General features: G+C 44.1%; 1 protein-coding gene across 6 annotated transcripts in view; it reads right to left on the reverse strand.

The window, feature by feature from the left end:
• The window catches only part of ABCC5 (ATP binding cassette subfamily C member 5), a 96,556-nt gene that overhangs the window by 50,696 nt on the left and 21,926 nt on the right, over nucleotides 1-23,934 (reverse strand). For 2 of the 6 annotated variants that reach the window (XM_063621714.1, XM_063621715.1), the window contains exons 3-10: nucleotides 17,100-17,257; nucleotides 16,449-16,604; nucleotides 15,648-15,795; nucleotides 10,653-10,886; nucleotides 10,330-10,503; nucleotides 9,606-9,753; nucleotides 6,392-6,540; nucleotides 5,429-5,536 (exon numbers count right to left, since the gene is read on the reverse strand). In XM_063621714.1, the coding sequence (XP_063477784.1) occupies nucleotides 5,429-5,536; nucleotides 6,392-6,540; nucleotides 9,606-9,753; nucleotides 10,330-10,503; nucleotides 10,653-10,886; nucleotides 15,648-15,795; nucleotides 16,449-16,604; nucleotides 17,100-17,257 (1,275 nt within the window). Of the gene's footprint in view, nucleotides 1-5,428; nucleotides 5,537-6,391; nucleotides 6,541-9,605; nucleotides 9,754-10,329; nucleotides 10,504-10,652; nucleotides 10,887-11,309; nucleotides 15,513-15,647; nucleotides 15,796-16,448; nucleotides 16,605-17,099; nucleotides 17,258-20,106; nucleotides 20,195-23,934 lie in introns of those variants that run through there. The other 4 variants (XM_063621716.1, XM_063621717.1, XM_063621718.1 and 1 more) reach the window with 4 other exon arrangements.

Genomic DNA, 23,934 nt, shown 5'->3' on the forward strand with positions numbered 1-23,934 from the left:
GGGCAAAAGGTAGCTCATTAGTGCAGCCCAGTCTCAGGCCCATCAAGGGGTCACAGGAGTGTGGGGCAACCTCAAGAGAGGTCCAGGGGCCTTGTCAGTGACCCAGTATTCCACATGACAAATTACATGCTAAACTGCCTTTCCCCCTCAGCCAACCTAAAGCGGACCTAATGACATTTAACTGACTGGCATGTAGCCCCTTGTTCTAAGGAGCAGTAAAAAGCAGGTAGGAAAAGCAAAGGGCATGCTGACCTCCAGTACAGATGCTCACTACGTGTTTTCCTTCCAGACCCTTCCTGCAGAATGCCAAAGCCCGCCCACTTCCCACACTCACAGCGCCGCACGTATCTAGTAGAGACTGTCACAGGCTTACATTGCTACCGTCAGAAAAGAGTATCTAAAGTTTCATCTACTGCAGAGAACATCTTCTTGCCAAGAAACTCTCATGTCTTCAAAGCCTTGCCTTGGAACTTGAGAGTTCAAACAACCAAAGGAACAGGCTTGCATGGAAGTGAAGGGTATCTCCCTGAGAAACATCCCTTGGAAAGAGAACAAGACACTTTCCTCCCACTCATTCCCAGAGACCCCTGAGTTATGTTAAAAGAAAAATAATTTTTTTTTTGAGATGGAGTCTCGCTCTGTTGCCCAGACAGGAGTGCAGTGGCACGATCTCAACTCACTACAACCTCCACCTCCCAGGTTCAAGAGATTCTGATGCCTCAGCCTCCTAAGTAGCTGAAATTACAGGCACATGCCACCATGCCCGGCTAATTTTTGTATTTTTTTTGTAGAGATGGAGTTTCGCCATGTTGGCCAGGCTGGTCTTGAGCTCCTGGGCTCAAGTGATCTGGCTGCCTCAGCCTCCCAAAGTGTTGGGATTACGGGCGTGAGCCACCGCACCCAGCTGAAGAATGAATTCTTGAAGAGGGAAATGTTTCTGAAATTAAGATGTAAAACACTGATCATAAGAAATCACAGCCCAGGATTTTCCCGTAAGACTTTGAATCCACTTTTTTTTAGTGAGACGGAGTCTCGCTCTGTCGCCCAGGCTGGAGTGCAGTGGCACAATCTCGGCTCACTGCAAGCTCCACCTCCTGGGTTCACGCCATTCTCCTGCCTCAGCCTCCCGAGCAGCTGGCACTACAGGTGCCCGCCACCACACCCGGCTAATTTTTTGTATTTTTAGTAGAGACAGCGTTTCACCATGTTAGCCAGGATGGTCTAGATCTCCTGACCTTGTGATCCGCCTGCCTCAGCCTCCCAAAGTGCTGGGATTATAGGTGTGAGCCACCTTCTAACAATCCTCTTAAGCCAGTGATCTTCTCTACAGAATGCTATACCAGTTGGATTCACAGTATGATTTAAAATATATTTATCTTAATTTTAAAAAATTTTAAACATTACAAAATCTTTAGAGAAAAGATAGCTTTTAGGGTCAGGACCCTCCTTAGTTACTGAGAACCCCCCAGGTATCTTAAAGTTTGCAGGTGCTATTAAATATCATACATAATCCCTCTCCCCAAGAACAAACCCTTTCTCTCTTGGATTCTAAACTTCTAAGCTGTCCCTTAAGCCCCCGTCTCCCATTCATCCCTGATCCTATCTTCCCCGCAGTGTCATGCTTCTAAACTTCTGAGATAATCTTCACTCTCGAGTAACCTTAGGTGTGGCCCCCGCTTGCTGAAATGGCTGCTGGTTTCATTTGTTCAAAGCCTTCCTGAGAGACTGAGCTAAGAGTAACATGCCAAACATTTTTGATCACCTTCACAGAGTAAAACCACATGCCGACAGAATTTCCATCATTTCTCTCCCCTAAAGATTTATTCAAAGGATGAAAGTCTTTTAGGCCTCAATGAACTATTAAGAAACATGCCAGTACCTACTGGTTTTCACAGTTCCAGCCCCATGTTTCCTTCCTACTCCCCGCAGCCTTACCCTCCCTTCTACCAGGAGAGTTTCGGCTTCAGATCACTCTGCCCTGACGTGCTAAGAGGCAGACAAGGGCCTCCCCATACTTGAACTTGTATCTACTTGAATTTGCACCTGTCAGAACAGAATCTTGATATAACATAAACCTATAGCCATATAAACCTAGAAACCATAAGCCTCAACTTTATCACAGGACACTGACCATGAAAACACTACTCAATCACTAGAAGAATCAAATCAGAATGAACCTGTTGAGAGCAGAAGAGGGGACTACTCACAGGGTTGCCAGATAAATATAAGATGCCCAGTTAAATTAATTAATTAATTAATTTATTTGTTTTTTGAGACACGGTCTCACTCTTGTCACCCAGGGTGGAGTGCAGTGGCGCAATCTCGGCTCACTGCAACCTCTGCCTCCCAGGTTCATGCCATTCTCCTGTCTCAGCCCTCCCAAGTAGCTGGGATTACAGGTGCCCACCACCATGCCCAGCTAATTTTTGTATTTTTAGTGGAGACGGGGTTTCATCATGTTGGCCAGGCTGGTCTCGAACTCCTGGCCTCAAGAGATCCACCTGCTCAGCCTCCCAAAGTGCTTAGGATTACAGGCGTGAGCCACCATGCCCGGCCCCAGTTAAATTTAGATTCCAGAAAAACAATAATAATTTTTCAGTATAAGTATATTCCATGCAGTATTTCACTGGGTGTCTTGTGTCTGTATCCACTGGTGACAATCAGTGCAGCTTCACACTGCCTTTCTACAGGTTATCAAATCAATAAATTACAGGTTATATAAATAAATTTTATATCTCTTTTCCTATTCTTTATGCATACTACCCAACAGGAAGCAACAAGTTCTCCTGCAAGATGCACTTGCAGGGTAGGTGAAATAGAGAAAAGACTATGCTTGCAAATCTGTCAGATCTCCAACTCCAATTTAAAAAAGAAAGAAAGAAAATGACGTAAAACAAGACACAGGGTGAAAAGCAGGGCTCTGCAACATCGTCAATGAGTTTCAAGGTCTGTAAAATGAATCAAAGAAGCAAGTCCCATCCTTGTTATTCTATATTCCATCTTCTAAAAATGATGGGAGGGCAGATGCTTTTGGGGAGATACAATCCCAGGAACAGTTCTGTTGTTTTCAAAAGGCTGCCTTAGATGGTCCCCCAAGACTGAGCCAAACTTCTTTAATGTACTCAGAAACACAATAAACAGTTGCCTTACACCTAAAAAACAGCCCCCCAGCCCTCATAAAGTCAATGTAATTCTAATTAATAGACATCTTAAGATAAGAAGAAAGAACCGGCTTAGAGTTGGGGAGGAATTAAGTAATAAATACTTGTTATCTTTTTTTTTCTGAGACAGAGTCTCGCTGTGTTGCCCAGGCTGGAGTGCAGTGGCACGATCTCGGCTCATGGCAACCCCTACCTCCCAGGTTCAAGTGATTCTCCTGCCTCAGCCTCCCGAGTAGCTGGGACTACAGGCGCACACCACCACACCCGGCTAATTTTTTGGATTTTTAGTAGAGACGGGGTTTTACCATGTTGGCCAGCCTGGCCTTGAACTCCTGACCTCAAGTGATCCAACCACCTCAGCCTCCCAAAGTGTTGGGATTACAGGCGTGAGCCACCAAGGCTGGCCATAAATACTTGTTATCTTGTGCCAAGCATCTAATTAAAAAAAGAATAACAAGGAAAAAAAGAGACCGAGACCACCAAGGGGAGTAAGATAGAAGGGGTCTAAAGTCTCATGGGGCATCAAATAGAGCTGTGGGTGGTGCTGCTTCTACTATTAACTCAGAGGCTCCCTGGAGACAGGAGGGACTTATGATGTGAAAGCCACCTGCTAATCCAAGTCCTCACTAATAAGCAGGAGATGAGAGCCCTCGAAAAACAAAGGGAGGACCAACCTACACTACATGCCCTTACTTTATCCAAAATGCTACCAAATCCATTCACTAACAAGAATATAGAAATGAACAGCAGGGAGAACTATGGTCAAACATTTGCTTTCATCCACGACTGGTTATTGCAGATTCAGCAAAATAAAGCTCTGAGTCCCATTAGGCCATTTTTTTTCATATGACTCTGGCTCTTGGTTTTCTAAGAAGTGGCCACTTTGGGGTGGGGGAGGGGCACTTTCGAAGACCAGCTTTCTTCCCTTCTCTCTTCTCTCCTTCCTTCCTTCCTTCTCTCTTCCCTCCCTCCCTTCCTTTTTCTTTCTTCTCTTTTTGCAACAACAACAACAAAAAAAACCAGATAAGAGTCTCACTCTGTTGCCCAGGCTGGAGTGCAGTGCCATGATCATAACTCACTGCAGGCTCAACCTACTGGGCTCAAGCAATCTTCCCACCTCAGCCTCCCGGGTAGCTAGGACTATGGGTGCACACCACTGCACCTGGCTATCTTTTTATTTTTTTGTAGAGACGGGGTCTTGCTGTGTTGCCCAGGCTGGTCTTGAACTCCTGGGCTCAAGTGAGCCACCTGCCTCAACCTCCCAAAGAGCTGGGATTACAGGCGTGAGCCACCACACCCAGCCAGGACTAGCTTTCTTGACCAAATAAAAGTCACCTGGTCAACTGTAAACAAGTAGAATACAAACAAATCCCAGGAACCGAGTTTCCATGTTTCTTAAGAAGAAAATCCAATTTGTTTTCTCCTGAACCTTCAAGATGATTATATTCATCCCTCAAACATGTGAGCTTCAAGCCTTCACATCACCAAAATTGCTTTCATATTCCTCTCACTGGCCAGTAAAGACAAGCAGGGACATAGGAGCTAATCTATGTGGTGGCAACGTCAAGGAATTCCAGACCACATGGCATCCCTTTTTTTTGTTAAGTATTAACCACTATCAAATATCTATTTCTCTCCACCCTCCCAAATATACTCCCTTTTGTATCATGTATGTGTATTATCCTGAAGGAACAAAGAACACAGCCAAGGTATGATCAACTAACCACCTGCAAGAAAAGAAGCTGATACTTACTTAACTGCACTTCTCAACATGATCTAGTTTTATGACTATTTCCATGTAACTGCTTTCCCTGCATCGTGAGTAGCAACCACAGGGCAGGAAAAAGAAAGTATCAAAAAGGATTCAGCATGTCAACCAATCAAAGTGACAGTAGCAAAGATCAAGGGGAAGATGCCCCACAGCGCTGGTCTTCTAGGTTTAAGCCACTTCAAGGCCCAATGAGTTGCGACACATCCATGTCAGGCCCAGGTGGAAAGGGCTAGCTCTAAAGGGGAACTCTGCAATCCTGGGAGCCCAGATCATGGCCGTCCACGAAAGGTAAAAATTCACATTAATTTAAAAAGGTGACAAGTCTCGTCCCTCAATTCGGTCTCCTCTACTGCCCCCTTTTTCTTACCAACTTGCCAAAATGCCAAAGCCAAGCTTAAGCCCAGTGAGGCCAGCCTGTGTGGCCCTTTGAACAGAGCCAGCAGTTAGTTGTGCGGGGAGGGCTCCTGACACGGGGGCAGGGGAAGGAGCCACTTACCTTAAATCTGTCAACAGCCACCGAGGCTTCTGAGAGGGACTTTACTGAAAACGGTGTTACTTTCAAAGCAAAAGTCATGGAATTGAAGACTGTCACCACTGTGAAAGCCTGAAAATAGGAGAAGAGAAGAAACTGTGCCTAATGATGCTATGCAACTAAAGTGACCTGACACCATCCATTTCCTCTCAGGTGCTAGGAAGCCTGCAACTTGACTGTCAGCTGTTATTACAATTACATTTTTTTTTTTTTTTGAGACGGAGTCTCACTCTGTCACCCAGGCTGGAGTGCAGTGACACGATCTCAGCTCACTGCGACTTCCACCTCCCAGATTCAAGCATTCTCCTGCCTCAGCCTCCCCAGTAGCTGGGATTACAGGCATGCACCACTATGCCCCGCTAATTTTTGTATTTTTAGTAGAGACAGGGTTTCACCATGTTGGCCAGGCTGGTCTCAAACTCCTGACGTCAAGTGATCCGCCCGCCTCGGCCTCCAAAAGTGCTGGGATTACAGGCATGAGCCACCATGCCTGGCCACATTTTTTTTTAAGTAGAGTTTTTGAGACCTTCCATTAAAATTGTCAGTAAATATGAACCACAGGATGATCTGTATTTTCAGAATTAAACTCAAACTTATGTTGACTAAAAACAATTCATGCACTATTTGTGCATAAAGCCTGGCTCCCCACTCTTCTGCTTCTCAGCTTAATCCCATGAATGAAAAAATACCTGCTAATTCTTGGGGGAACCTCCAGGTCCAGTAAGGAGAAGACCAGAGCATCATCTCCATGTGTGGGTTTTTTTTTTTTTTGAGATGGAGTGTTGCTCTGTTACCCAGGCTGGAGTGCAGTAGTGCGATCTCGGCTCACTGTAACCTCCGCCTCCTGGGTTCAAGTGATTCTCCTGCCTCAGCCTCCAGCAAATGTGGTATTTCTAAAATGTTCCCCATCCCTGAGGGTTCCCTGACCTGTGCTGCTGTCAGATCGAAGCCCAGGGTCATATGAACAGAGAAGGTCACCACGCTGGCGATCACCACCACAATGGGAGCCACACCCACAGTGATGCTCTGGAAGTACCCGGCTTTTTCCAATATCCGACGCTCCTCCTCACGGATTTCTATGAATAAAAAGCAAGCCAATTTCAAAGCAAGTTAAAAGAAGCCTAGGGATGTTGTTCCTCCACCTCCAAACAAGACTCTGTAGGTCTCCAGCCACCCTTCAACACCTGTGACTATCAACTCTACCACTAAAGCTGGTATAAAAGGCTGAGGTTTGAAATGGATCAAGTGACAGGAATGAATCTAACAGAAAGCAGTCACTATATATGAACTCAATGATCATCTTCTATGATACCTTTTTCTGATTCTTCTTGTACGTTTCTTAGGTTGAGAAGGAATGAACACATTAATTGTACCTATAATTGGCAGTTGCGTTTGCCTACCCGGTTGTTGTTTACTTTTTGCCTAAGGAATTAACAGGAAAGACAATACAATGGCACTGGAGAATTAAAAAGGGAGGGACTAAAAGGCCAGGTGCCGTGGCTCACGCCTATAATCCCAGCACTTTGGGAGGCCAAAGCAGGGGGAATCACCTGAGATCAGGAGTTCGAGACCAGCCTGGCCAACATGGCGAAACCCCGTCCCTGCTAAAAATACAAAAATTAGCCGGGTGTGGTAGTACACGCCTATGATCCCAGCTACTTGGGAGGCTGAGGCTGGAGAATCGCCTGAACCTGGGAGGTGGAGGTTGCAGTGTGCCGAGATTGCACCACTGTATTCCAGTCTGGGTGACAAAGCCAGACCTTGTCTCAAAAAAAAAAAAAAAAAAAAAAAAAGGGCGGTGGGGAGGGAACTAACATTTCCTAGAGTGCCTGCTGTATGTTGGCAGTGGGATAGAAGCTTCCATACAAAAATGCAGTAACGACAACTGGAAGAAGATAGGTGAAATACAATTTCTATAGGCAGAATGATTTTTCTTAAATATTTGCAAAATCAACCCCTGTATTAGCAAAGCAACCTTGAGTACTGAAGACCATGGAGCAGGAAGCAGAACAGTAAGACACTTTTTTTTTCAGATGAGGTCTCACTCTGTTGCTCAGGCTGGAGTGCAGTGGCACAATCACGGCTCACTGCAGCCTCAACCTCCATGGCTCAAGTGATCCTCCCATCTTAGCCTCCTAAGTAGCTGGGACCACAGATGTGCACTACCATGCCAAGTTTTATTTTTTGTAGAGATGAGGTCTCACTACGTTACCCAGGCTGGTCTTGAACTCCTGGGCTCTAGTGATCCTGTCTCTCCTTCCAAAGCGTGGAGACTAAAGGCATGAGCCACCTCACCTGGCCAATACTTTTTTTTTTAAGACGGAGTCTCACTCTGTTGCCGAGGCTGGAGTGCAGTGGTGTGATCTCAGCTCACTGCAACCTCTGCCTCCCGGGTTCAAGTGATCCTTCTGCCTCGGCCTCTTGAGTAGCTGGGATTACAGGCTATGCCACCACGCCTGGCTAATTTTTGTATTTTTAGTAGAGATGGGGTTTTGCCATTTTGGCCAGGCTGCTCTTGAACTCCTGACCTCAGGTGATCCACTCGCCTCAGCCTCCCAAAGTGCTGGGATTACAGGCATGTACCACCGCACCTGGCAAATACTTAATTCTTCTAAGAGGCTATGCACTGACCTTAAAGGTATTACCACTGCCTAAGGCATTGGGAACTATCTTCACAGCTAGTTTCTAAGTCACATAAAAACACTGAACTCCTTACTTTAACATGTACTATACACCTTGGCCATGTCTATAGTGAGTAAGAACACTCTTTTCAAATTAATACATACAGGTAAAGATACCAGTCAGGGGCTGATGGATGAGGGAAATTTCAGAAAAAAGATCATAAAACTATAGAATCAGAGAGCCAGAAAGGACCAGTGGCAGCCATCCTGCCGTCAACCTGCTGGCAGATGTCCATTCAGAATCCATTTATTCCACTCTAGTAGAAACAAACTCACTGCTTAACAAGGCAGCCCCGTCCACTGCTGGGCACCTCTTGAGTAGTCATCTCCTCTGGATGCTTCTTAGCTTAACAGCCTTCATAAATCAAATGTAGATTCCAGAATTGGACATCATGTTCCTGAAGGTTACTCAATGAAAGGAAAACAACAGCTGCCTTGCTCTGAACACTGTTTTTTTTTTCTTTTTTGAGACAGAGTCTCACTGCGACACCCAAACTGGAGTGCAATGGCATGATCTCAGCTCACTGCAATCTCCGCCTCCTGGGTTCAAGCGATTCTCCTGTCTCTGCCTCCCAGGTAGCTGGGATTACAGGCATGCATCACCACACCCAGCTAATTTTTGTATTTTTAGTACAGACGGGGTTTCACTATATTGGCCAGGCTGGTCTTGAACTCCTGAACTCAGGTGATCCACCTCCCTCAGCCTCTCAAAGTGCTGGGATTACAGGCGTGAGCCACTGGTGCCCGGCCTGAACACTGTATTTCTACTCCACCTATAATGCACTGACTGTTTTACAGCACTGGACTCAGCTCCCGATGAGGTTATGGTCTACCAACAGCCCCATCTCTTTTATTTAAATTAAGTATCTATGTGTTTGTTTTTAAGTATCTCCTGCTTAAATTTCACCTGTTTTAAGGCACACTGGTTCAACTTGTGTTGATATCTTTCTGAATGCCCCATCTGTGCTATTTCTCCTAGCTTTGTTGGCACTTACATATTTGACAGAGCTAGGACCAGCATCCAGCCATCCTGACTCCCAGCTTACCTCAAGGACCACAAACTATTTCTTGTGAAATCACAGAGTAGAGTGGGCAAAGGTGGAGCTCTCAGTAGTAATTTGATATTGTCTTCTGTGAAAGCCTCATGACCAGGCTGGAAAATCATGGGCAGGATGAGAATATACACAGGGGGCTTTGAAACTGAATTATTCCTAACTAGCTGTGTTTTGACTGGGAAAAATCACCATTTTCCCAGGTCTCAATTTCCTCATCAGTGAGATGAGGTTATGGGTTCAAATCTCTAAGATCCCTTTTGAACACAAAGATTCTATATCATGTCCTATGATACTAGACACTAGTCCTAGTATGTAATGTGTTCAGAAAGCAAAGTGTGTGAATGATAAGACCCAAAGAATCCAAAGTCCTTCTACTACATGCACATATGAAATCTTTAAACTCACTTTGAACACTTTGAGAAAATGCTTTGACCCAAGCATACATTTTAATAAATTTAATGTAGGTAAGAACTTCATTCATCTTCTGGACACGTTCATCCGTGGCGGCCACGCATTTTCTCCTGAAATATGCTGTGAGCCGTGATGCAAACATCTGAAAGGAAAAGCAATGCCACGCCAAATTAAAGCTCATTCAAACTTGAGAACTACCTAATCTGCTTAAGGTCATTCTCAATAAAATGAGCATATAATCCTGTTTGCTAGGATGGGCCAAATGTTATGTAGTTGTACTGTCTTTAATAAAAGTGACCTATTGAATTGTAATAAAACATTACTGAATTCTTATCTCTTTGTAAGGCAATGAAGACAAGTAAGTATTTATTCTCAATAGCAACCACAGATACTGAGTGCTTCCAAAGGGGAGGCAGGAGGGCCCTATCACTTAGCACCAACTCCAGTGCAGTGACTCAAACACTCCTATGTCAAGTGGGACAGGGCTCACCAGCTGGCCTTCTCATTCAGACTCTTTTTCATGCAAGTGACACGTTACCTCCTCTCAAGTCAAAATTCTGTCCCTATGGAGCAAGCACTATCTAGCTCTAGATTGAACTTGCTTTGAGGAGATTTCCAATCAGAGCTGTGAGACTTCAGCAATGCCTACTATAACCCAATGGAAGTAACTCATCTCCTAAGGAGAAGCTGCCAAGATTCAGCTGGGAGGCTTACTCACCATTGCTGGGTAAAAGAGGATAAAAACAGCTGATCCCAGGAAGCCTGTTGGTCCCAGAATAATTACATTATAAATCATGCCTAAGATGGCAACAACGGGTCCTCCAGCCAGCAGGCTGCCAACGGCTGCTGCCTCAAACATCCTCTGCCCGTCGTTGGAGCAAATGTTGATGAGCTATAAGATACAAAGAGTAGTGAGGGCCCCCTGCAAGGACACGGTTCATTTGTCTCAGGAGGAAGATAAAGGACAAGGCAGGACCCTAGAGGAACGAACCTCAAGCTAGGAAGTTGCTCTCTGCTGTGAAGCAAACACCCCTCACTCACCTCACCCAGGGATTTCTCTTTAATGTTCTTTAACTTAAGGATCTTCTTAAATGCCATGGTTAGGATGGCCCCCCGCAAGCGGACACCGGTTCGGTAATTCAATGCCCAAGTCAGTGCAAGCGACCAAGACCGCACGATTTCCGTCAGAAGGAGGCCCAGGACTAACAACAAGCTGTACTGCAGGTTAGACTCTGTTGCCTGGGTATACTCCAAGAGGTGTTTCACCATGAAGGCCTACAGGGAGAAACACACACCACTGTCAACATCTCCACGGCACTCACACACAATGTCATAGTTTTATGTTAAGTTAGAAAGAGTAGGCAGCTCCACTCAGGGACCAGTGTGCAAGCAAAGCAAAACTTTAGAGGACCCAATTATTACAAGCTGCCTGCAGTAATTTACTCAGGGCATTCTGCAGGAGCTAGGTCTAATTGCAAACTTTCTTCCTTACAGGACACCATCAAAACCATTACTCTTTCTAATGTAACATAAACCTATGAATGAGCTGAAATTAACTCTAAACACATGGTCATTCAAAAGTATAGCTTTGACCTTATTCCAGTATCTCCACACATGGATACATTTCTTTACATGAAATTAAGACCTTTTTTTTGGATCGTTTCAAACGTGCTTATTTGATAAAAAGGAACAGTGTACCTACAGTTGTACTGGGGAAGAGTGAGAAGTGCATTTGCAAAACATTCCTGAAAATAAACATCGGCAGTTTAATAGTACAGAAGAGAGCAAATAAAGCAGGCTATCAAAAATCCAGAGACCCTCCCATGGGCCCGCCCCACTCCCGACTCCCTCCCAAAAATGAAAACATGTTACCTCAGGTAGCATATGTCTAACACCACCTGCAGAGGGAAGGCGGCCAGCCCCCAAGAACCACCGAGGGCCACCTCCAGCTGAGGTCCTGCAACGCCGGAGCACACACTCACACAAGGCACATTCAGCAACAGTATTAAATACCAGGAAGTGGGAAGGAATGTACTTTTATTGAAAATGAAAAAATATAAAAGTACCATCTTCAAAGAGCATCTCACAAACACTGTACAGCAGGTGAAGCATTGCAGTAACATACATTGAAACATACAGAGTCGAGTTATACAGGACTAGCCATCTAACAGGTCATCTGGCCTCCGACGGTTGTTTAACGACACACAGTAGAAATAGAGAATAGAACCCATATCTGTTTCCAGAGTCCAAAGTAGTAGATCAGGCTGACAGCACTCAATCAGTGAGGGCTCCTGAGGTTGCAATGATTCTGCAATGGAGTAGATTCTCTAGGAAAAAAGACCTTGCTGCTAAGGAAAGAGAATTAAAAACAAAACAAAACGAAAAGCTCCCCAAAGAGGTACTCTGCTCAAAATGGCTGGTGCTACTGGTGCACTAAGCTGTGAGGAATTACCTCTGCTTGGGACAGAATAAAAAATCCTAGGCCTCAAGGAAAAACTGGTGGCATCCTTCTGGGTCTTTTCAAGTCCTTGCATCTAAAAATCAATCTTGACAAAAATAAAACAAAAAACCACAACAAAAGAAAGCCAAACCAATCCCCCACCCTAAAGGAAGAAAAAAGTTAATGTGAAGCCCATCCACCCTTCTACCCAGGTGCCTTAAAGCAAAGGTGACTGCAGCTGTAAGTCAGAGCTGAATGACAGACAAAAATGGAGGCCAGACACCAAGGTCTGGAGGTAGCTATGCTGAATTCCAGAACCCAGACTCTCTCTGGGTTAATTTCTTGTTTTTCCTGAGATTAAATTAATACCAGATGTCCACTAGGTCCTAGGAGATCCCCACCAATCAGATTTTTGCCAAGTCCCAGGAAATAACCTGATGAAATAGGAGACTTCAGGTTCCAAGAACTACTGTATTCCACCTCTCCCCTCCCTCAGATTTTTAGGTTTATATCCATTGCTTGGGTCAGCACTGTATACAGCCGGGTTGCTGGTTTACTAGCAAGAAGATTGGCTTCTTTTCCAGTATGCAATCCAAAATGTGGAACTGAGTCACAGGGCCAAAGCCCCCTTTTCCTCACGTGAAGCAACTCAGTAAGATGGCGGTGCAGTGAAGCCTGTTCCCACACACCTCGGCACTGATGGAGCAGTCTCCAAAGGAAGGCTGAAAGGACAGCAGGTGGTTGCCTTGGGCTCCTTCCTTCCCATACCTTTAGAGTGCCATTTTTCAGCACTGGGTAATAGCATCAGCGCCTCCCAGAGGGGAGGAGCAGGGAAGGTAAAAGACATAGTGAATGCTTATACTATGCGAAACTTTCAAAGGGGGGGGGAAAAAGAGGAAACAGCAGATTAAAGAAGTTCCAACACATCGGGTTTTTAAATAACAATGACATTTCAAACCATTTTTTAGGAGATAAAGAAAAAAGAGGTTTTCATGAAAAATCCAACCAAAATTTAGTTTTTAAAAAGTTACAAATGTATCATTTAAATCTAAACAAACTGGAAGAAAACTTGAGACTGTTAGCATAGCTGTCTGGCTGTGGAAAGCATTCCCAGTGAATAAACATTACCTTACCTGAACTCTTGGCGAGAGATTCTGCCCAGCTTGACTCTCTCATTCTGACCGCAGAATACAGCCATCCTGAAAATTCTAAAGAACAGCTTCTGTCACTGGTTCCACTACAGAGAGACTCCCCCCAAATCCAGATCCTGACAGCACCAAGCAAGCTGCAGGTGGAGAGAGGTTGGAAGGGTGGGAAACTTACCTCTCTAAGGGTTTTACACTGTCCTTTCCCCAAAAGGCCCTCGAGCAGAGTTAGCATTCACCAAGAGAGAGCACTGCAGGAGGCGGCCTTCTCTTGCAGATCTACGGTGCGATGCTAATTCTTTATACACAGATCATAGGTGAGGCCTGGTCTTTTAGAACTGTCTTAATCCAAAAAGGCCCCAAAGCATCTCGGTAAGTGTAGCAATGTGGCTACACAGGACCACACGGTTAGAGATTCTGGTATTCCATTAACATTATTATGACTCCCGGGCACCCTGCACATATAGCGGTAGTCCACTGGTGTCACCAAAACCTTGGATCATCTTGGTGTATAAATGTCAGCATCAGCTGGCCGGCAGGTAAAAACAAACAGAACACAACAACTTGATTGTGTTTCATTTGTTCTGTGTATGGCTACCAAGGTTCGGTGAAACCCGGGCGGGGACAAGAAATAAAAATGCCGTTTTATTTGGGGAGCCCGTATGTGGGCAGTCTGTCCTTACACAGGTTTCTGTAAGAACAGACTAAGCTAGTTTGAAAGTCGTGCCAGATTAGAAAACTTGTAAAAATCTAAAACGAATGTTCCTCAAAAGGATTTAAGTCCACAGACAGGAGGTTTACTCACTGCTAGTACTAATCTCAAAACCAGCCTGGTTTTTCAATTTCCAATGAAAAAGAAACATATTAGAATTGGAGTTCCAAAAAAGGAAATGTGTATTGTTTACACTTTTAAATCGATACAAGAGACTATGGATGAGTCCATTGCTTTCTCAGCTCTAGGACAGAATCCCATGAAATAACACTGGCCTTAAGGTGCTCTTCCCTGAAAGGGCAGAGAGAAGAAAAAGCATGCTGCTGCTTTCCTGTTAAAGGAGGGCTCTTAGCTTTCCCTGGCAGCTAGAGTTTCCCAGAGGTTAGTATCCCAGTGTTCTGCACCATAAATGAGAGATTAAGGAATATACGGATGTTCAGGGGAGGGACTGTGAAGCCACCAAGCTGAATATGGATAGGTACCTTTTTATTCAAAAAATAAAAAATAAAAATCCCAACAATCCACGGAATTTTTTTTAGAGGGGAGCCAATGAAGTTCTTGCATTGGCCAAACGGAATCAAGAAAGCCCATGATCACTTTATTCGCAAAGCCTGCATATGGTGCTACCCAGAGGAACGAATTCTATGAGATCAGAGCAGCCACCAGCCCTGTAGTGAAACAATGACAGAAGCTCTTCTTGGGGGAAGCTGGCTCTATGAAAATGTTTGCCATTTTGGTAAATTACATAACACAACATTTCAGTTACATGGTCCTTCTTACTTAAAACTTTTATATAAAGTATGTTAGTTGGTCAATTATTAATAATATAGAAACCCAATACCAGAAAAGTAGTGTTCTCTGCTTCAGAAAAGAGATCAAAACTTTAACAAGAGGCATCAAACGTTAAAAAAATAAAAACAAAAACAAAACTGCAAATTAGTTTTACCTAATCGCCATGCATCTTAGGCACATACTTACCAAAACCATGAACCTCCAGCTTACCCACACACGGAAAACGCACAGTACAAGCAGTACTACTGCTCCGATGCCTCAAGGCAAATGTGTAGAGAATAGATTTAATCAAGGTCTCAAGTGTAAGGCAGCACAGCAGGTGTAAGAAACAGGTGCCCAGGAAACAGAGTGAACGTCAAAGGCTCTCTTGTCTACTCTGCATCAGTACAGACTGGGGAAAACCACGGCTGCCACCCCAACGCTTGCCACACAGTTACACTATAAGCCAAACTTAAACGGACTCCAGGTCAGACTCTAAAATCCTCGACAGTCCTCTAGTTTTCTCAGGGCTTATTTGCCACGGACCTGCCAAACGTGATAACTCTGCCTCCAGGCACTCAGTATGTCCCTGGCGCTGGCTCACCAGCCCGGGCCACACAACGTGCTCTCACCCACTCATAGCACTGCAAGACACATCTGCCTGCACCGACTGTCATTTCATGTCAACACATAACCGAGAAGCACAGTCCTGTGCAGAACTGGAGTCAGTTCCATTTCACCCCCGCCCAGAAGTCAAGCCAGTTCCATTTCTTCTCTGGCAACACTGCCCCTTCATCCTTCCAGCTGTTGCCAAAATCCATTGACCCCTTTCAACAGACATCTCTAAGGCATCTCTAAGACTGCTACCTAGCCCAAAGCTGAGCACAACCCCTGCAACAGAATAAGAGTGTTAGAGCTGGCCGTGGCCGGGCCCCTGGAGACTGTCGGAAAGGATGGTTAGAACTTACTGGTCCACTGAAGCCAGCCAGCTGCGTGATCATCAGGCACACGATGGACAGGATGAGCCTGGTGCGGCAGAAGATCCACACAACCCTTCGCAGGGAAGCAGCGTCTGGCCCAACTTCATTCAGCTCTTCTTGCCACAGTCTCTCTAGTCTTAACAAGGGCACACGTCCTCGTTACACGTCTCCCCGGGGGAAAGGCACACCTAGCTCCCCGCCTGCCACCACTTTTTGTCTCCAGGTTTTGCCACCACTCATACAAGTCTCTCCTTTAAAATTATGTACATAGTCTTCACCTTCTGGGAAAAAATACCCTTCCTGGGGAACGACGCATTTACCCTGTATAGGGAGCCTCCCAGGATACAGAAAATGATGAGAGCAAAAGCCTTTCTTTCCACCCAGAAAATGATCCCTGAATGCAATTTGTGAATAAGAACTTCCTTTTTCAGGGGCCCCCAACCCTTTCTGAAGGTTCCTGTGGTAAAATGTAAAGTCGTAAACTAGATTTTAATCATGACAATCAGCTACCACAAAAATGTATTCTGTCACAAGGCAGCAACATAATCTCCCTGCAGACTCAGGAAGAGAAGCGGGGCTGAGAGAGAGAGAGAAAGCCCGTGGTTAAAACAGGATCAAAGGTGAAATAGGAGATAAAGCAAAAGAGCAAAGAGAAAGTCATCCCCAGGCCACCCGCCCTCCACTGGACAGCTCGGCTCTTTAAAGACACACAGCTGTGGACTTCACACTCCTAGCTCAGGCCCTGCCCACCCGGCATGGGGGAGATGAGGGTGGACCAGAGGCGCCTACCTTCTGCAGTTCACGTCAGAAGACTCGTGCTTGGACAGAGACCACACGTCTTCCATTGACAGCTCCCCCTTCTTGTGGGCCACACGGGCCAGAGAAGAAAGCCACGAAAAAGTCATACAGGAAAAAAGCCCAGCATTGTCCACTGGGTGCTGGTGTCTAAGGAGAGAAAACCGAAATCAAAAAGCTATCAACACGCACGGAGAGGGCAGCCCATGTTTAAAAGACACTGTTTAGTGAACACAGCTCTTGACTAAAGACCGGTCTCCCCAGCTGATCTAATCTTGGCCTGAATGTTCTAAAATAGCTTTGATGGGCTGGGTGCGGTGGCTCACGCCTGTAATCCCAGAACTTTGGGAGGCCGAGGTGGGCAGATCATGAGGTCAGGAGATTGAGACCATCCTGGCCAATATGGTGAAACCCCATCTCTACTAAAAACACAAAAAAATTAGCTGGGCTTGGTGGTGGTGCACACCTGTAGTCCCAGCTACTCAGGAGGCTGAGGCAAGAGAATCGCTTGAACCCAGGAGGCGGAGGTTGCAGTGAGCCGAGATCGTGCCACTGGTGACAGAGCAAGACTCTGTCTCAAAAAAATAAAAAAAAAGAAAAAAGGCCTTTGACGCTTCACTGTCATCACCCAGCAGGGCGTCTTACTTGGAAGTAGTCCGGATGGGCTTCAGAGCACTCAAGCCATGATGGTACTTTCCTTTGGGATGCTCCTCATCCAGGATTCTGAGCTGAGAATGCATGGAGACATCCAGAGAGAGGCCCTCGGCTCGGGCTGCTGTTTCCAAGGCATCTTGGCATTCCAACTGTTCCAGCAGATAGGGAGAAAGGCAAGAGCACAGTTAATACACAGGCGAGAGGCAAATGGAACTGATGAAACAGCTCAAACTGCAACCTGGACTCATCTTAACTGAGAAATTCCAAGCAAGGGTCAGGAGGTTAAACACTAACTTTGTATGATTTGAACCCATGGGGGAACATTAAGCTAGATATTTAAAAATTTTAAACAGTTTTCTTTTTTTTAGCATCTTTAGGTTTTACAGAAAAACTGATCAGATAGTACAGAGTGTTCCCATATACCTCTGTACCTCCCCTGTCCTCCTCATCTGTTTTTCCTATTATTAACATCTTCCATTAGTGTGGTACCTTTGTTACAATTGATGAGCCAATACAGATTCATTATTAACTGAAGTCCATAGGTTACATTAGGGTCCGCTCTTTGTTTTTTTGGGTTTTTTTGAGATAGAGTCTCGCTCTGTCACCCAGGCTGGAGTGCAGTGGCACAATCTCGGCTCACTGCAACCTCCATCTCCCGGGTTCAAGTGATTCTCCTGCCTCAGCCTCCGGAGTAGCTGGGATTACAGGGATGTGCCACCACGCCTGGCTAATTTTTGTATTTTTAGTAGAGGTGGGGTTTCACCATGTTGGTCAGGCTGGTTTCAAACTCCTGACCTCATGATCCACCTGCCTCGGCCTCCCAAAGTGCTGGGATTACAGGCAGGAGCCACCGTGCCCGGCCCTGATTTTATTTTATTTTATTTTTGAGATGGAGTCTTGCTCTGTTGCCCAGGCCGGAGTGCAGTGGCATGATCTTGGATCACTGCAATCTCAGCCTCCCCGGTTCAAGCAATTCTCGTGTCTCAGCCTCCGAGTAGGGGGGTTACAGGCGTGCACCACCATGCCCAGCTAATTTTTATATTTTTAGTAGAGATGGAGGTTTCACCATGTTGGCCAGGATGTTCTTGATCTCTTGACCTTGTGATCCACCCACCTCAGCCTCCAAAAGTGTTGGGATTATAGGTGTGAGCCGCCGCACCTGGCTTATGGACCACTCTTAGTGTTCTATGTTCTAAAATTTACATTTTTATTACCAAATGTTTTATCTTCTGTTTCCCAATATGGATTGAGAGTCAATTATTTCACTACTAACTGCAAATCTGATTGCCCATTTTCTATGACAAAAATTTCCATCAGCCCCAATTAAACAGCCCTGCCATGCAGAAAGAGCCGGGATGTACACGTGCCTTCCCTGTCGCATCAGCAGCAGGGAGAACAGAACGTGAGTGCTCATCCTGGCTGCACAGCTGAAGAGCTCTACACTTCCCTGCAGCATGCGACAAACGATCTCATGAGCTGAAATATAAAGTTACATGTATTTACTAACTAGAAAGCGTATAAATGTTCGTTAATTAGATTAACAAAACTGCATGCAAAAGTGCATTCTAAGTCTCACTGTAGCAGAAGAGGGTGGGTCAAGAATCTAGACACACTTATCCCCCGTTTACTCTAAAAGCAACTCAAACGTTTATGCTTTCCTTTTGTAGAAGCAGAAGCTTCATTTTCCTCAATTTCCTTATCTTCCTTTTCTCTCTTAGCAGTGAAAGTCACCTTATTACAAATATTTCCAGCAATTATTGTGAAATAGTAAAAAACAGATCTCAGCTGGGCATGGTGGCTCACGCCTGTAATCCTGACACTTTGCAAGGATCGGTTGAGCTCAGGAGTTCAAGACCACCCTGGGCAACACAGCAACACACCATCTCTACAAAAAGTAAAAAAATCAGCCAGGCATGGTGATGCATGCCTGCAGTACCAGCTACTTGGGAGGTGGAGGCAGGAGGATCACTTCAGCCCAGGAGTTGGAGGCTACAATGAGCTATGATCGCACCACTGCACTCCAGCCTGGGTGACAGAGCAAGACTCTGTCTCTAAAAGAAGGAAACAACAACAACAACAACAACAACAAAAAACAAGGAGAATACATCCCCAAATCAAGAAAAAGTTAAGTGGTTTAGCACCTAACACACCCAGCCTTATACGAAGCAGTTGATTTTTATACATCACCTCTTTTCCCACCAAAGAACAGAGGGAGCTTAAACTAACAGAACTGAACAGGTAGAATTTTGTATACAGGGGTCAGCTGGATGCCTGGGCAGATCAAACACAATAGCTTTAGTTCACAGCACAGTTAAGTATCTTTAGATAACTTCTTGGTATTAGGAAAGCACACAGCCCTGCAAAGCACACTCCTTTTCTTTTGTCAAAGGCAAGTCAGACCAGTTTCAAGAGAATAATGGTACAACATGACAGGAGTCAACAAGAAACAAACTCGCTCTTATATGAAGTCCTTATGTATAAGGTCAACACTGAATTTAGTGGTTAGGGACTACGGCACTTGATAAGGAACTGAGGACTGCTGAGATTTAAGTATATTACAAAGGTTTTTCTTACCTACAAGCTGCATATAACCACAAGGGGAAGGAAAAAAACTCCTGGATTGAGAAAGGAGAAAGATACACTAAAAATACAAGCACACCTACTTTAAGTGAGTAGAAACTGGGAATCTGTACAGAGTAGGTACAGAATGTTACAGGGACCAACCTTATTTGGATATCCAAGGCTTCAGAAGATGACAAAAGATCTGAAAAATGTCACTTCAAATACATTGCCAAAATGGACTATACGTTGGGCTATAAAGCAAACCTCAACAAATCTCAAGATTGACATCATGTATACATGCACTCTGACCACTTTAGGATTTAATTAGAGCTCAGTAACAAAGATTTTTAAAATATCTGAATGTTCAGAAATTATGCAATATACTTCTAAGAAATGTAAGTGAAAGAAGACATCAAACAGGCATGACAATTTGTACCTCTATAATCGCAACTTCTCAGGAGGCTGAGGTGGGAGGATTGCTTGAGCTCAGGAGTTTGAGGCTGCAGTGAACTATGATCTTGCCACTACACTCCAGACTGGGCAACAGAACAAGACTCTATCTCTTTAAATTAATAAATAAAAAGAAGGCATTAAATGTAAACCAGAACATATTCTGTGCTAAACAGTATGAAACTGCAATACATCAACATCTCTGGGATGCAGCTAAAACAGAGAATAAGGTGAGATTTTCATCGCTTTCAAAGCATATACGCCTGTAATCCCAGCACTTTGGGAGGCCGAGGCAGGCGGATCATGAGGTCAGGAGATCGAGACCATCCTGGCTAACATGGTGAAACCCCATCTCTACTAAAAAAAAAAAAATACAAAAAATTAGCCAGGCGCCATGGCAGGCGCCTATAGTCCCAGCTACTCGGGAGGCTGAGGCAGGAGAACAGCATGAACCCGGGAGGCGGAGCTTGCAGTGAGCCAAGATAGCGCCACTGCACTCCGGCCTGGGTGAAAGAGCAAGACTCTGTCTCAAAAAAAAAAAAAAAAAAAAAAAAAAAAAAGAAGAAAAAGAGAAAAATCAATGCTTTAAGCTACGGGTTGACAAACATTTTCTGTAAAAGGCCAGAGGTAAATATTTTAAGTTTTGTGGGCTAAGAGGCAAAATCAAAGATATTAAGTATGTACTCCTATTACAAGAGAAAACAAATCTCCACAAAATGTTGACACAATTCAGATTATAATAACTGAGTACAATTTTTTGTAATACAGGTCTACTGATGAGAAGAATGAAATTCTTTTATGGGGGAATAACATTTCACTTAACTGGCGTTTAAAATAGTTTTCCCTTTCATCAAAATTGATTGCAAATCTTCATCTATGAATGCTGATTTGCAATGAGATTCTACAATTCCACTTTTGCAAATGTCTTCATGAAGGTACTGCCGGACTGGGTGTCTGCCGGACTGCTCACACCTGTAAGCCCAGAACTTTGGGAGGCCAAGGCAGGCAGACTCCTCAGGTCAGGAGTCTGAGACCAGCCTGGTCAACATGGTGAGTCCCCATCTCTACTAAAAATACAAAAATTGGCAGGATGTGGTGGCACACACCTGTAGTCCCAGATACTTGGGAGGTTGAGGTAGGGGGATCTCTTGAACCAGGGAGGCAGAGATTGCAGTGAGTTAAGATTGTGCCACTGCACTCCAGCCTGGGAGACAGAGCAAGACCCTGTCTCAAAAAAAACAAAAAACAAAAAACAAACAAACAAAAAATCAAAGACAGGAACTTCCAAATACTGAGCTAAATCCAGGAATATACACTTTTAATTGAGCCTTTTATCTCATGGAAGACATTATAGAATTCTATTGGATTCCTCTCTTGACATTTACCTTTATCATGTCATTACACTGCAGATTAATCACTTTCAATGGAAAGTTACGTGGAAGCGACTAAATGCCACAGTTAAATGGATTATTTCTATGTGGCAAAATATATATAACATAAAATTTGCCATTTTAAGTGTATAGAATTCAGAGGCATTAATTATATTCACAACACTATACAACCATTGCCACTATTTCCAAAATACATGGATCTTGAAATATGGAAATTTGCTTCATACATCATCGAGGTCTAAAAAAGGCTGCTAGAACTGTAATTTCGGTTTGAAAAATATATCCACTACAAATTTGTACTGGAATGGAGATCTCACTTTTTTTTTTTTTTTGAGACAGCATCTCGCTCTGTCACCCAGGCTGGAGTGCAGTGGCGCAATCTTGGCTCACTGCCATCTCCGCTTCCCGGGTTTCAGCAATTCTCTTGCCTCAGCCTCCCAAGTAGCTAGGATTACAAATGCCCACCACCACAACCGTCTAATTTTTGTATTTTTAGTAGAGATGCCATTTTGCCCAGGCTAGTCTCAAACTCCTGACTTCAAGTGGAGATCTCACTTCTTGTTTAACTTTTGACAGCACAACAAGTATATAAAGCAGCTTGACATTATTTATGATTCAAATATTAGTTGTCATTGAAATTACTTGACCACAGTACCATTTTACATTCCCACTAGCAATGGATGAGAAATCTAGTTTCCCCACATCCTCACCAGTGCTTGGTATTCGCATTTTTCCCCCACAAGACAGAGTCTTGCTCTGTCGCCCAGACCGGCGTGCAGTGGTGCAATCTTGGGTCACTGCAACCTCCGCCTCCCAGGTTCAAGCAATTCTCCTGCCTCAGCCTCCTGAGTTGCTGGGATTACAGATGCCCGCCACCATGCCTGGCTAATTTTTCTATTTTTAGTAGAGACGGGGTTTCACCATGTTGGTCAGGCTGGTCTCGAACTCCTGACCTAGTGATCCGCCTGCCTTGGCCTCCCAAAGTGCTGGGATTATAGGCATGAGCCACTGCGTCTGGCCAGTATTGGCATTATATTTTATTTTAGCCATTTTAATAGGTGTGGTATGGTATCTTATTGTGGTTTTAATTTGTACTACCCTACTGGTGAACGAATAATGTTTAACATCTGCACTTATATGTCACCCCTACATTCTTTTTGCTGATGTGTCTGTTCAAGTCTTTTGCCCATTTTCTTTTTTTTTTTTTTTTTTTTTTAAGACAAGGTCTTGCTCTGTTGCCCAGGCTGGGAGTGCAACGGCATGATCATGGCTCATTGCAGCCTTGAACTCCCAGGCTCAAGTGATCCTCCCACCTCCCAAGTAGCTGGGACTATGGGCACGTGCCACCACACCCAGCTAATTATTTTTATTTTGTGGAGACAGCACTATGTTGCCCAGGCCGGTCTTGAACTCCTGGGCTCAAGCGATCCTCCCACCTTGACCTCCCAAAGTGCTGAAATTACAGCTTATTTTCTAAGTGAATTTTTTTTATTATTATTGAGTTTAGCAAGTTCCTTATATATTCTGGATTAAAGTTCTTTGTCATATGATTTGCAAATATTTTCTCCCATTTTATGGCCATGTTTCATCCTCCTAATTAGGGCCATTTATGAAGCAAAAGTTTGTAAATTTGAAGTCTAATTTACCAATTTTTTCTTTTACAATTGTGCTTTTAGTGCCATGCCTAAGAACTCTTCTTTCAACCCCCAAGTCATGAAGATTTTCTCCTATGTGCTCTTAAAAGTTTTATAGTTTTACATTTTATATTTAAATCTATGGTTCATTTTCAGTTAATTTTTGTAGAAAGTGTAAGGTTTCCATAAAGGTTCACTTTTTTGCCTACAGATGTCCAATTGTTCTAATACCATGTGTTGAAAAGATTACCATTTCTCCAGTAAGGTGCTCTGCACTTACGTCAAAAAGTTGGCCATGCCCGTGTGAGTCTATTTCTAGACTCTATTTCATTGATCTATTTGTCTATCCCTACACTGATACTACTGACTTGATTACTGTAGCTATAAACTAAGTCTTAAAATTGGATAGTGTGATGCCTTCAACTTTATCCTTCCTTTTCAAAATTGTTTTAGCTATTCTAGTACTTTTGCTTTTCCAGGTGAACCAAGTTCAAGAGTTAGAAGGGTTTTATAAACATCTTTTGATGTTTGAGAAGCATCAGAAGAGGAAAACTTGGCATGCAATCCATCAGTATGTTTACATGAGCATGGCATATTAGCATTAATAGGAAACCAGAATCTTCACAGATTTCATCCATTCTTTCCACAAATAACTTACCAAGTGCCTCCTATCTGTAAGACTATTCCAGATGGGGGGAACCAAAAAAATGCCAATTCCTATGTGTATAACACATTAATTTCATTTTCTTCATTTCTAAAATGCCTAGTGACAGTTTTCACTAAAACCTA

This window comes from Symphalangus syndactylus, chromosome 17, assembly GCF_028878055.3.
Source record: "Symphalangus syndactylus isolate Jambi chromosome 17, NHGRI_mSymSyn1-v2.1_pri, whole genome shotgun sequence".
Classification (NCBI taxonomy): domain Eukaryota; kingdom Metazoa; phylum Chordata; class Mammalia; order Primates; family Hylobatidae; genus Symphalangus; species Symphalangus syndactylus.